Below are 12,353 nucleotides of genomic sequence, written 5' to 3' on the forward strand. Positions count from 1 at the left end.
ACTTCCACTCCCCTCTGTGTTTGCCTTTAGTTTTGCAAGCAAATGCACATAAAGTCAGCTCAGAGACAGACAAAAATAAAGAACCAATCCTTCGCTCCCCTCCTGCAGTGCATCTAAAATCAACCTTATATATGTATATATATATACAGCTATACATATACAAATATATACATACATATATGCATGTGTATGTAACATACATATATGTACGTCCCATCTAGACGACGGCTTTGTCAGGAACAGCGAGAGTTATATTCGCCTTTGTTACCATGGATGTTTGCTTGCTTTGACTTTTCCCTCCCTTCCTCCCTCTGCTGTTACTCTTCAGAGTTACATTTTAGGCTTCCTACAGTTTCCACTGACTTCACTACACGTCTTTCCATTCAGCAAAAAGAAACCAACCTTTGCAACTACTTTTCAAAGAAGTATATATAAAATAATGTGTGGAATCAGAAGAATGTACGTGTGGGACAGTCTACATTTTTACTTAGTGTTTCGGACATGTTTCTGACATCAGGTCCTACAATGTTCACTTTTATGTATGCTCTATCCCTGTAACAGGGAGAAAATGCAAAAAACCCCTTTCCTCTCTCCACTAAAATCATCCAGACAAGGCTTTTGCACCATTGATACATTCCTAATGTTTCATTTACAGACGGCACACATGCACTACATTACACATATCTCGTAAGTGCTCCTGTCATTACACATCGGCAGCTGATATTTTAACTCTGACTGGCAAAGCAAATCTTGATTGCCCAAAGTAAATCTAACATCATACTTTAAGAGTAATAAATGCATGACAGCCGGGCTGAGCATCCTTTAAAAGTAGGCATGGGATTTTTAAGCTACAGCATGTATGCATATAATACCTATACACACACATATATATAGAAGTATATAGTACATATATATATGTGTGTATTCCATACATGCACCATAATTTCCAAGACAGCTACAAATTTCCACATGCATTAAACTATCTAAAAACATAGAAATAGGCAAGTCTAATAAGTGGAATTTTCTTAAATTATATTTGAACAATAAACAGCAAGAGTAATACTGCAAAGTACTGCTCTATTCTCATGTATATCTACAATAAAATTCTAGGAACAGTTGTCTCCCAAAACATCCCCCAATAAAATAAAATAAAAAAAAAGGTAACACCCAGTGTCCTATATTTGTATATTCATTGTCAGTTCAAAAAAAAAAAAGTAAACAAAAAAAAGAGAAAAAAGACATCCCCACTCAGAGTTGCATATTTACATTCTTCAAACTGTAGCGGTGAAAAATAATTCTATTAAGTGCAGGACATTCCTAGTGTTGCAGTAGTGACATTTTAAAGAAGTTCTTAATGAAAACATTTCTTTTTGTCTTAATAGTGATGCATTCCATGACTACGTGAAAATTCTATTATCCCCTTCACTTGCAGCCAGTGGTTGAGTCTGGATTGAAAAGCTCCTTGTATAATGGAGGAAACAGTGTGTTCACTATATCTGGATGAGATTGCTTAAATACCTGTAGTTTCTCTCCGTGCAAGTTGCAAAGTGCAGTAATGGTTGGTATCTTGGATATTAACTGTGAGACATTGAAATAAAAAGAAAAGGAAGAGGAACAAGGCAAATTTAGTATAAATTACACTTTCCAAAATGAACTATGTTAACATCTTGTTGGGAAACTGAATACAATAATCTGAATTCCATCAAAACTACCCATCCAAAGGATCAGACATTGTTCTTACTGCAAGAGGCTAAAAACAATTGTCCTGGCACTTAGCCAAGTGCCAAAAATGCGTTTAACAAGGAACCGCCTCCAGTAGTACTTTTTTAAGGCAACCTCATTCTTGCTAGGGTACCAATTAAGAAGACTAGTGGATTGAACAAAAAAATGGAATAAGAGGAACCAGGGACAAGAGTAAATCAAGCCTTACTTCTCCTATACATTACAAGCATATCGTGTGCTGCTTTTAACTTAATTCATGCAGCAGTATATGGAGAAATGGCTACCAAAAAAAAAAGAGTCGCAAGCAAGGACTTTTGATTCTTTGTTATAACAATTTACCTTTGTCAAAGTCTCATCATCGAGGTGGTTCTTCTGGATCACATGTTGAAGTGCAAAGTAAATCTTTTCCTGAAGCTTCTGGACCTTCCTTGGCTCTATTAACCAGGCTCGATCTGCAAAAAAGGAAAGGAAGAGCTAGAGTCAAGAATGCACAGACATGGGGCATGCTCATGGATGGAACATAAGGTCCCATCCTCGCAAGCATTCACAGGAATCATAATTCCCGTAAGGAAGGACTGCATGAATTAAGATATGATTTCAGAGGCAAAGTATCTTAATCCACTAAAGGATCACCTAAGAGTTTAAGGAACAGATACAAAGTGTACAGGAACACAATGCTGGCTCTGCATCTCTTTGTCTAAACCAGGATGTTAAAGATGGAACTAGAAATTAAACAAGGCCCAATAATTTTATTATTCTCTGTTGGTACAACCAGTGTTATTCTAACTTCATACTGGCTAGGTGATAAACATGTCATGTTATCTCAGTGTCTTAATACATAAATAACACAGATCAAAACAGTTCTTGAAAATAATAGAATACTATTATTTAAAAATTAAAATAAAATATATCTCATTATTTACTAGGCTAACATTTTGAGACCAAATATTATATTCTGAATAAAAAGAAATGGCTTCCTTCAAAAGAATTTCTTTAATAATTCAAAAGAATTATGAGTTGTTGCAATGTCTTGAAGTGCAAATTTCTCATTATTTAAAAATGTTCTCTTTTTAAACAACAAAAATTAAAAGACTATCTGGGCGAATAACAATTACAGACACAGTTGTCTGGAAACCTATATGGCTTCTACTGAACTCAAACCCCAAGTGTAGGAGGTCTTCCTTAAGATCTATATTCTCACAAGTCATAGCTTCTGGAGACAAACACACAGAAAGAGAAGTAGCAGATCCCAAGACAACACCAACACCATTAATAAACACAGCATGTTTACAGCATCATTAAACCTTTTGTTTTCCCATGTTGCGAACTTGTTTCTTTCTCCCTCAATCCAGACCAATTTTGGGTATAGATTTTATCTTTCAAAGAGGAAACAAGAAAATCTACTTTATCACCGGGTATGAACCTTTGTGTACAAATGGAAAAGTGTAGGAAAATCCCTTTTGCTTTCAAAGCTGTTTTGCCCACTCCCAGTCACTAAAATAATCCACAGAAATAATATAAATTGACCATTTCAATGAGCACACATGCCACAGAGGCTGGAGCTGAACAATATTTCATCACTAGAGGAGCAGGATTCTGTGACTTGTCTGACTGTCTGTGGAGAGCAGTGTACAAAAAGTGTCCATCACCAAGTGCTGTGAAAAGAGACAAACCCAAACCTCTAGCTGCCTAACAGATGATCAGGAAAATAAACAATCTTTTTGCAAAGCTTAGAGAATCATGCTCCCAGAAGGTAAGCCACCTGTGGCCATAGAAACAGAATTATCTGAGAGCACACGCAGCATCTACACAAATAAGCACACAGTAATATGTAGACTTCACAGGTTAGGTGCTAAATTCTATGCTACTGCAAAAAGATACCTTTCAATAGTGTTAAATCAAGGCCTAATGTGGCAGACTGGAGCTAAAACGATTCATCATAGAGAGCAATCCTTAAAGATTTATCTTTCTGTCACAAGAATAAGCTTAAAAATAGACTGAGGCTGTTGGAGGAAAAGTTTAATCACTTATCTGTCAGGGACCATGCTTTATATAACATAAGAGTTCTTAAATTCATGACAAGAGCTAGGTGAAACTTTTACAATGGATATTAAGTTTGTCTCCCCAAATATGGTTTCTACCACCTGAAAACTATCTGCACATTTGGCTGGAATTCCCCAGGTTCCTCTAGTTATGTTCACAAAAGTGCAGGAAAAAGTCAATAGATCAGTGGCTACGCATACAGGGTATAAGAAGTGGTTCAATTCTGTACTTTTCCTTTTGGGTTTTGAACATGTGTATCTTTAAAGAGTGCATAGACCACTAGGCTAGAGAATAGTGGAGGAAAGAAGATGAGGGACAACTAACAAGATCGGCTTTTGCCAAAAGGAACATGGGAAAAAGGAACAGCACCAGTCAGAATTTCAGAAGAGCGACTGGCACACAGGGAGTGCCCAGGTTAGTGTCTTGCCACTTGGCTCTGCAAGTTTGCAGGTGGAGATGCCTCCATAACCTTTCCAGGGCTTCTTCTACAATGTTTTAACCTTTGAAATCAGAAATCAAGTTGAAGAATCATCTCCAAGCATAGTGGTTAGGTCCACCCTGAAGTGGAAAATCTGGATTTGTGCTCCGAATTAGACGGAAAATGGGTCTGACAGTGGGCTTTGCAGCCTTAGCAATTGTATTAATGGATGTTCTTAGGTTCCCTTACTCCTGATGGGACCACTCTGTTTCCTGTAGACTACCTGAACACTGAGATCAAGGGCAAACAAATCACCTTTCAGGTTGGTGGCTTCTCTAGAAAAGAAACTTGAGTATGAGTACTTCCCATAGGGAATCTCTGTGTACCTATATTAGTGGATGGAAGGACTGGTGCAGGTACTTCCATGAAGCAGTGCTTAATTTTAAAAATTTTTACATATGTTCCAAAGATGAAACACTTTATTGTGAAGAAACTGGAACATCTAGTGTGGAAGGAAATTATTTCTTTCTCTATTGTTTAGTATTATCATTTTTGTAAGAAAATAAATGGCAAATTTCAATGTCAGTTCAACCTTTACTGATTTTCCCTGCCTTCCCACTTCCAAACTTAGTAGCCTTGCTGAAATGGGAATTATTTGCACAATCCAAATTTGCGGTCTTTTTATGGAAGAGAGATTGCTTTCACTCATGTACATGCTGCTGCAGTCCCTTATTTCTTTCTTAATGCACCTTGTATGACTAAAGATACACATACTTACAGACTACAGAAACAGGCAGTCAGCATGCATCAAGCACTTTAACATTACCTGGTTTTGGTTAAAGGAATAAAAGACACTGTGTGTCTATATGCCCTCTTGCTTGCAAGTATGAAAAAGCCAAGTTGGATGTTGGGGAACTGTGGATTATCAAAATATTTCATCTCATAGCACCACCTTCAACCCTGAAGCTTGATTATAGTGGAAAAAACTTTGGAATTGCTTCTGCTTATCTGTGGTACTTAGCAGAAACAGAAGCTGCTCTTTAGGAGACATCCAGCTCTGACAGGCTGTATCAGGACTGATGTATATCAGGACTGAAATGCATTACTAGAGTTAATGGGAAAACTTTTACAACACATGCTTGCAATACAGCTGGCTCAAAGCCAGTGCTAAGCTGCTAGATTTTTCAAGTACTTAGTACAGAAGTACAAGAAGTAGAAACGAGTCTGGATACTCAGGCAACATGAGATGCTGGCAGAATGGAAGATTTTTGTGCTTTGCAAACTAAAGGGACATATGTAGAACTGCATCAGAATTTTGATTTCCATCTAATGCCTACCTGCAACTAAGTACATTTCATAAATTATTTGATCCAAAATCCAGTAAAATAAATGGGAAACTTTCCATTAATGCAATAGATTTTGCCCAGGCCTAAGGCACAGGCCTCTCTGAGATGCTAGAAGCTTTCTGCAACCAGATTTTGTTGAACAGGGCTATACTTGTTGTCCTGTCCAAGATTACATGGGAGACAAAAACATGACTTCTTTTCAGTTTGCCTAGAAATTACATAACTTCACATTACATTACATACATACATACATTACATTACATTACAAACATCTTTCTTCCTACAGATGAGATGCCTTCATCTGATCCAAAGTGCTTTGATGTCAGCTTCAAAATTATCTTATTGTTTCTGTATGTTCAGCTAACTCCTACTTTTCCTGTTCCTAACTGTAATAAAATAAACTAAGAGTAAAAATACCTCTAGCTGTTACAAAAGAGAAATACAGATCCTGCTTACAAGAATCCTTGTAATTACACCACCCTCTTCCTGCTTCCCTTGGCTTCATAATGTGAAGCCAGCTGGAAACACTGAAACCATCTTCTGCAGTCTTTGTTAACATGTTACTGGAGAAATTCACAGCCCAGATCCCCCAAAAATTTCTACGTTGTCTTTGCGCTGAGTCGGCCTGGTGAACAGGCCACTAATGTAAACCAGGAGAAAGCACTGGCTGCATATCTCTGTTGTGCTGATAGCTGTGGCCTTCTTAGACTGAGAGAGGGCTGATGGACAGGGACCCATCAGGGCACTGCAAGTCCCCTGTCTCAGAGGCAGTCAGGGTGTCTAGGGGGCAGCCCACAGGCAGCTCTCATCCCTGGGACAACACTGAGGTGGAAATGGTGGCTGTTTGGAAGGTTCTTTCTGGAACGTCGTGGCCTAACATCATGAAAAGCCACCAGCTCAACCATTTCACCTCTGAGCAGATGACTGCAAGAACTGCTCAAAGGGAAAAGAAAAGCAGCAGAGTCCTTTCAGTAGGTATTATTAATGATGAGAATGAACATGTTGACACCATCTGTGCTAGTCTAATTCTGCCTAACATAATCTGCACCACAGATGTGCAAAAGGGCAAGGTGACCTAGAGGAAGTCTTTAGCAGAACAGGATGGAAAAATAATTTATGGTGGGATTATGTGTAGAGGCCTTTCAAGAGGCTACTCTTAGTGAGAACTGGGGGTCTACCTCCCCTGAGGCATGTTTGAAAATCCCCCACTAAACTGTGAGCTTATCTACTAGATCCACCTTCTGGGATCAGGAAGGGTTCAATCACAAACCCTTCTTTTCTGTGGTCAGACAGCCAGAACTCACTGAATGCATGCTTGCCTGTGCAGTGTTATGGTATATGAGTAACCTGATCTAGTCGAAGATGTCCCTGCTCCTTGCAGGGGGGTTGGACTAGATGACCTTTGAAGGTGCTTAACTACTCTATGATTCTGTGAATACATGAAAAAGAGCATGTTGCCCCTGGAATCACCACCTCTCACCTGGAACTAAATTCAGGCAGCACCTCATACAGATTTTTACTGCTTATGTTCTTATACATGCAGAAAAAGCCCATCATAGGTAGGACTATATAACCTGCTCAAAGCTGTGAGGTTTGAGCTCCCTGGAAACGACAGAAGGCACCAGAACTCACTTCCTTGAATGCTTCTCTGTACATGGTCTGAAGGAATGCCAGCCTGCACTGCTTGTCTGCCCAATCCTGTTCCACGTCTGTTACTCCTACACTTTGGATGTTTCCAGTATGTGTAATTCTGACAGTTTACCAAAAACAGAGTAAGGTATACTTGGGTAACTCAGGTATTCTTCCATTGCTTAATACATTTCTTAATACTGCTTAATAGAGCTTAAACAGCTGTTTAAGTAGGTAGAAATAGAGGTGAACAAGGGTGAAAAAAAAATCATTGTGGTATTTGGAATAAAAAATTACCTGGTGATATCAGAACAGCAGATGAAAACAAGGCAATCTCCTCCTCAGTCAGCTGTAAGGAACATAAATTCTTTGCAAAGTCAAATGCTTCATTCACCAGATCATCAGAACCTGCAGACCACAGAGGACAAAATCAGTGCTAGAAATCTATCAGCTTTTTAACCTGCCATGAAAAGTAGATTGTTCTGGTGTTCAAAAGTTGTGAGCGAGCATCTATACTTCTAAAACAAGTGCCTTTCATCAGCTATTAAAAGTCCACCTACTTCAAAAATGTATCACTAAAATACCAATGAAGCACAAAAATTATCAAGAATTAGGGGCATGAGCTCTAAAAAAATTGCAGACATCTTAGAAAAGGGTTTTCTTTTCCCAACGTAGAAAGAAATGCTATTTCTAAACCAATATTAATCTAAGAGATATGAATGACCAGTTCTAAATCACTTTCATACATATAATTTTATTAACAGTACAAATATTTATGAAAATTAGTGAAAACATCATAAAGACCAAAAAAAATCAACTAATGCACATTCATAAAAGTATTAAACTTGCAAAGTAGTGTTACATTTATCCATAGGCAAATAACAAAAACATATACCTATATGATAAATACAGACATCTGAAGCAAGTATCTCTTTTTTAGTTTGGTTCTCAATAAATTTCAGACAATATATCATTCTCATAGATGGGCAAAAGACATTCATTTAGCTACTAACACTTTACATAGCAGTCAATATCATGTCAAGAAACAAAGTAATTTTTTCAATATATGAATCTAAATGAGCTTAAAAGTTTTATGCAAAACAGTATTTTAGGTAAGTAGTTGTCTATATTTTGTAGTAGTTTGTCATTTTAGTTCTGTCATTGCTGGGGCTAAAATTGCCTTCTGCAGGACACAATTAGTGGTAGTGATTTGATATATCAAGCCTAGCTCAATGGTGAAGATAAACTGCTTGGCTCCTGCCATAAACTCATGTTTTATCAAAACTTCAGATGGCAGAGTAAGAAATCTACCTGAAAAACCTTCATGCTGCTCTTTTTTTAATAGAGAAAAAAACATCTACCACTGCTAGCAGCTAGTGGAATCGCCTTTTTTCTCTTCCAGTTCCAGCCTAGAGACCTGGAGGCTTGGGGATTCAAAATTTACTGGAGATTTTAATTGTAGGTCACTATTTTCAGAAAGACAAATCTGTCACTATGTGACTTAATGTAATTAGTTGAAAAGAAGAAGATCAACATACCCAAGGCTTTAAACATTTGCATCCCTCCATACTTTCCTTCAAACAGAACAGTATTGTTGAGTGGGTTGAAGGCACGGCACATTCTCACCAAAACCACTTCCAAGCAGCCTACCAGACACAAAAAAGATCAAAAGCACCACACATTACTGCAAAACATCACAATACAGGAAATATCAAGAAAATATTTAGGAAGATATCAGCCATTAGAAACATCAGCAGGGATAGACACTCTTTGAAGGCATCTAGATAGTATGTTTCTGAATGAGAGAAAAAAATATTTCTGTCTGCATTGAGTATAGAAAGGGGTAATTTCTTGTTCAGCCTAACAATCTTTTCTTTAGGTTGATTTTTGCCCCATTGCAGCAAATTCGCAACCTGGACTTAATTTGAATTTAGACCTGGGCAAATATGTTCAAGATGAAGTATTTTATCTCGAAAATTAGGCATTTATTGAAACACCTTTTAAATAATTAAACCTTTTAAATATAAAAAAGCAACTTCTTTCAACGTGTATATAAATCCCAGCTTCATTTGACTGAAGGGGGAGAACACGATAAAGTGTTTTTAGAGAGGAAAATAAAAGTTAAAGTACTATCACGAACACCTCTGGGTTTTACTTTTGTTTCCCTTGTTTTTCTTTCAGGTTGGGGAATAGTCAAAGGAATCCTTTTTTTTTTTTTTTCCCCCCTTACTTTTCTTATTATTTCCTAACTGCAAAAATAATGATTTGGAAAAATGAAGAGAAAAATTTTAAGCATCCCTTAACTAAATCCAAATCTCCTGTAAAGGACCTCTGAATTTGAGGATTCTTTTGAAGACATGGTTTTGAGTGAAAAGGTTGGATTTTCTAACTCCTGCTCAGCATTAACAGCAAAACAAAAAATAAAATGTGACATATTTATACATGCTGAAGCTAAACAGAGTTGTCTGACAGTACAGTAAAATACAACTGTATCTTTTCCTGAAGGTGCAGTTGTGCTGTTAGCTTTGCCAGTCAAACGAAGAAAATTACTTGGGGTGCACCGGCATCTGCAGAATTTTTGAAATTAGTAGGAGATTCTAAAAAACAGTTCTTATGCCACAACTCCATTTTTTCTGGGAGGTTGCCTGTGGTCTCCTAGGATCTCTATATCCCTTCACTTCACACGTGTGCCCACCCTCTCGGTCCAGCTCCAGGTCGAGCCACAGCCCTCTCCGTACAGAGTGCTGAAGCACACTGGCTTTCAGTCTTAATGAGGAGCTCTCTCTTGAAATAGGCAGCACTTCTTACGCTTTAACGAGCCGCCTCACACAGCATCCTGCCTTTTACACACGGAGGGAGGAAGAAACTGATATGACAGGGTAAATGCAGTTAATTACCACTCGTGGTTCACTTGGTCATACCATTTTGCCTTGAGTTTGGTGGTGTTACTACATAGTCACAATAAATCTTGTCATGATTCTTCCGGAGGACAGAAATTACCGAGTCCCGTGACAGGGAAGGAAACCCTTTTCCCCCTTGCCCTTGTGTACACACGTGCACACCCAGGCACACATGGAGAGCATGGATGGAGCACACCGCTGTAATCCGCTCTCATTTATTCTGAAACCAACTGGCGCCAGCAGGGATTTTCCCTCCTGTGCACTGGCTGGAGGGTATTTCTGTAGTCTCATTAAAAAGATTAGAGATGACCACAGAGGCAGGCCCCGGTGAGCCTGCCTTCGTTTCAGTAATGACAAGTGGGGATTTTACAGGGTGGCAGATGACTGATTCGACCAGCTCAATTTGCAGGGTCCTTCCACCACATGTCAGGTTGGAGACTGCAGTTTCTGTAATGATCGTGTGCCTGCGTGCACTTAACAGCCACAACCAACTGTAGAGGGAAGGTGATCAGAAGGCAGTAAGACGATTAATGTGGAAAAATATGGAAGGGTTAGTGTAGCTAATGAAACAGACTGAAGTTAAGGCTTCAAAATTAAAATTATTTGCAGAACAAGATAAAAGAACAGATTTCTAATGTGCTGGGTGCCAAAGCAGTCTCAAGCCTCTGAGGTTTACTCACCTGACTTAAGGAGGAGAATTTGGTCATTCTGGCAGAGCTCCATGAAGCCTGTTATGCGCTTCGCAAACTCCACCACGTACTGGATAGCGTGGGTGATCTGAATGGCACACTGCTGCCACAGAGCTTCTCTGGTCTTCCGGGAAAACAATCATGGGGAAAAAAAAAGCGGTGAGCAGGGAGGTTCATCCGTGCATTAAGAGCTCCAAGTGGCCTTGCAGAAAGGTGGACGACTCAGACTCTGCCCCCATCCCCAGGCAGAGTGAGCACCATCTCTCCAAGGTGCCCAACGCTTTTTTGTTAGAAGGCTTTTTTCAAAAGCTGATTGCTCGAGTGATCTAAACTCTGGCACTGCGTCCTCAAAGGGGGAGGATGCACTGTCTAATGTTAAAACGGGATTCTAATGACGGCTTTTGTGCAAGCCAGACAAACAGTGGCATGAACAATGTAAACATCCCAGAGTACTTTTCAGGGAAAATTGGCACAGTGCTATTAAGATATGCAACAGAATATTTTTGCTGGTTTGAAACTTAAAAAAATATATAATTAAAGCATCATTGCAATCCGAACACTGATTGCATCAAAATTTTGTTTCCTTGACAATAACTTTCCTTGCACATACAGCTGTGCAAATGTAAACGGATGCTCTTGATTTGCATGCTACAGCTTTGCAAGTTGTGATGTGTTTTTATTCCTGCTAGTACTGTATAGCCCCTCAGCTTCCAATGAACAAGCTGGAGTTTCTTCTGTCTCTTGTGTGATCAGCTAATGTGCTAACAGAAATCTGACTGAGGAATCATTGCTCGTCATGCCAGTCCAAGAAGCACTCAGATTTCTGCTGACTGGACTACATCTGAAGAGGTGTCAGTGGCAAATAGTCTGAACTTGGCCTGAGAATCACAGAGGTAGAACAAAAATGCAGTGTAATGAGATAATTTTTCCACCCAGTTTTGAAGAAACTTTCAGTTTGTCATTATCTATTGTCTGTAAGTGACAGTTATTTGTTATTCAGATTGAAAGGGGATGTGTATTCAAAATCATAAGGAAACAAAGTTAGGTTGTCTTATTTGCTTAAAATCATTACAACAAAGGATCCAATTCTGGTCTCATTAAAGTCAACTGTATTTCTGCATGATGTTTAGACCCATGATAACAAGGAAACCATGAAAAGTTGGATTCCATAACCATGTCTAAGCTTCATCATTAGCAAACATCCCAACATGCTGGAAAGCTGCTGCTTCTTTTTATGAATTGTCACTCCTTTGCTTTCACTAACCAGCTCCTCAAAGATATTTAAAAATCTATTTTGACCTATATGAAACTCATCAGCATATCCTTGCCAAATACATTACACTGTTAACAATTTCAAACCATAGGGAGCAGAAGAAAAAGCATATTACAGGACTGTACCTTGCTCTGGTAAACCTTAATTTCTTCATATGTGTGGGTCTGCCACGCTAGCTGGTGTAGTTCCTCCATTGTATATTGACATGTCTCCAAATGAGATTTAATGATATTCTGTGCAATTCGATCTGCCAAGAGGAATAAAAAATAGCTTGTATGAAACAGTGAACAGTGATTTGCAATAGCAAAATGTTGAAAATGTTAAAGTTGTTGG

The 12,353-nt window shown here is 38.6% G+C and overlaps 1 protein-coding gene across 1 annotated transcript in view; it reads right to left on the reverse strand.

Annotated features, from left to right (window-relative positions):
* Positions 1 to 1,422: 1,422 nt before the first annotated feature.
* RORB (RAR related orphan receptor B) overlaps positions 1,423 to 12,353 on the reverse strand; it is a 46,945-nt gene continuing 36,014 nt past the window's right edge. Inside the window, exons 5-10 of the mRNA XM_010115929.2 lie at positions 12,146 to 12,267; positions 10,739 to 10,871; positions 8,697 to 8,804; positions 7,456 to 7,566; positions 2,062 to 2,174; positions 1,423 to 1,578 (exon numbers count right to left, since the gene is read on the reverse strand). Coding sequence (XP_010114231.2) covers positions 1,423 to 1,578; positions 2,062 to 2,174; positions 7,456 to 7,566; positions 8,697 to 8,804; positions 10,739 to 10,871; positions 12,146 to 12,267 — 743 coding nt within the window. The remainder of the gene's footprint in view (positions 1,579 to 2,061; positions 2,175 to 7,455; positions 7,567 to 8,696; positions 8,805 to 10,738; positions 10,872 to 12,145; positions 12,268 to 12,353) is intronic.

This window comes from Chlamydotis macqueenii, chromosome Z (assembly GCF_036417535.1).
Source record: "Chlamydotis macqueenii isolate bChlMac1 chromosome Z, bChlMac1.mat, whole genome shotgun sequence".
Classification (NCBI taxonomy): domain Eukaryota; kingdom Metazoa; phylum Chordata; class Aves; order Otidiformes; family Otididae; genus Chlamydotis; species Chlamydotis macqueenii.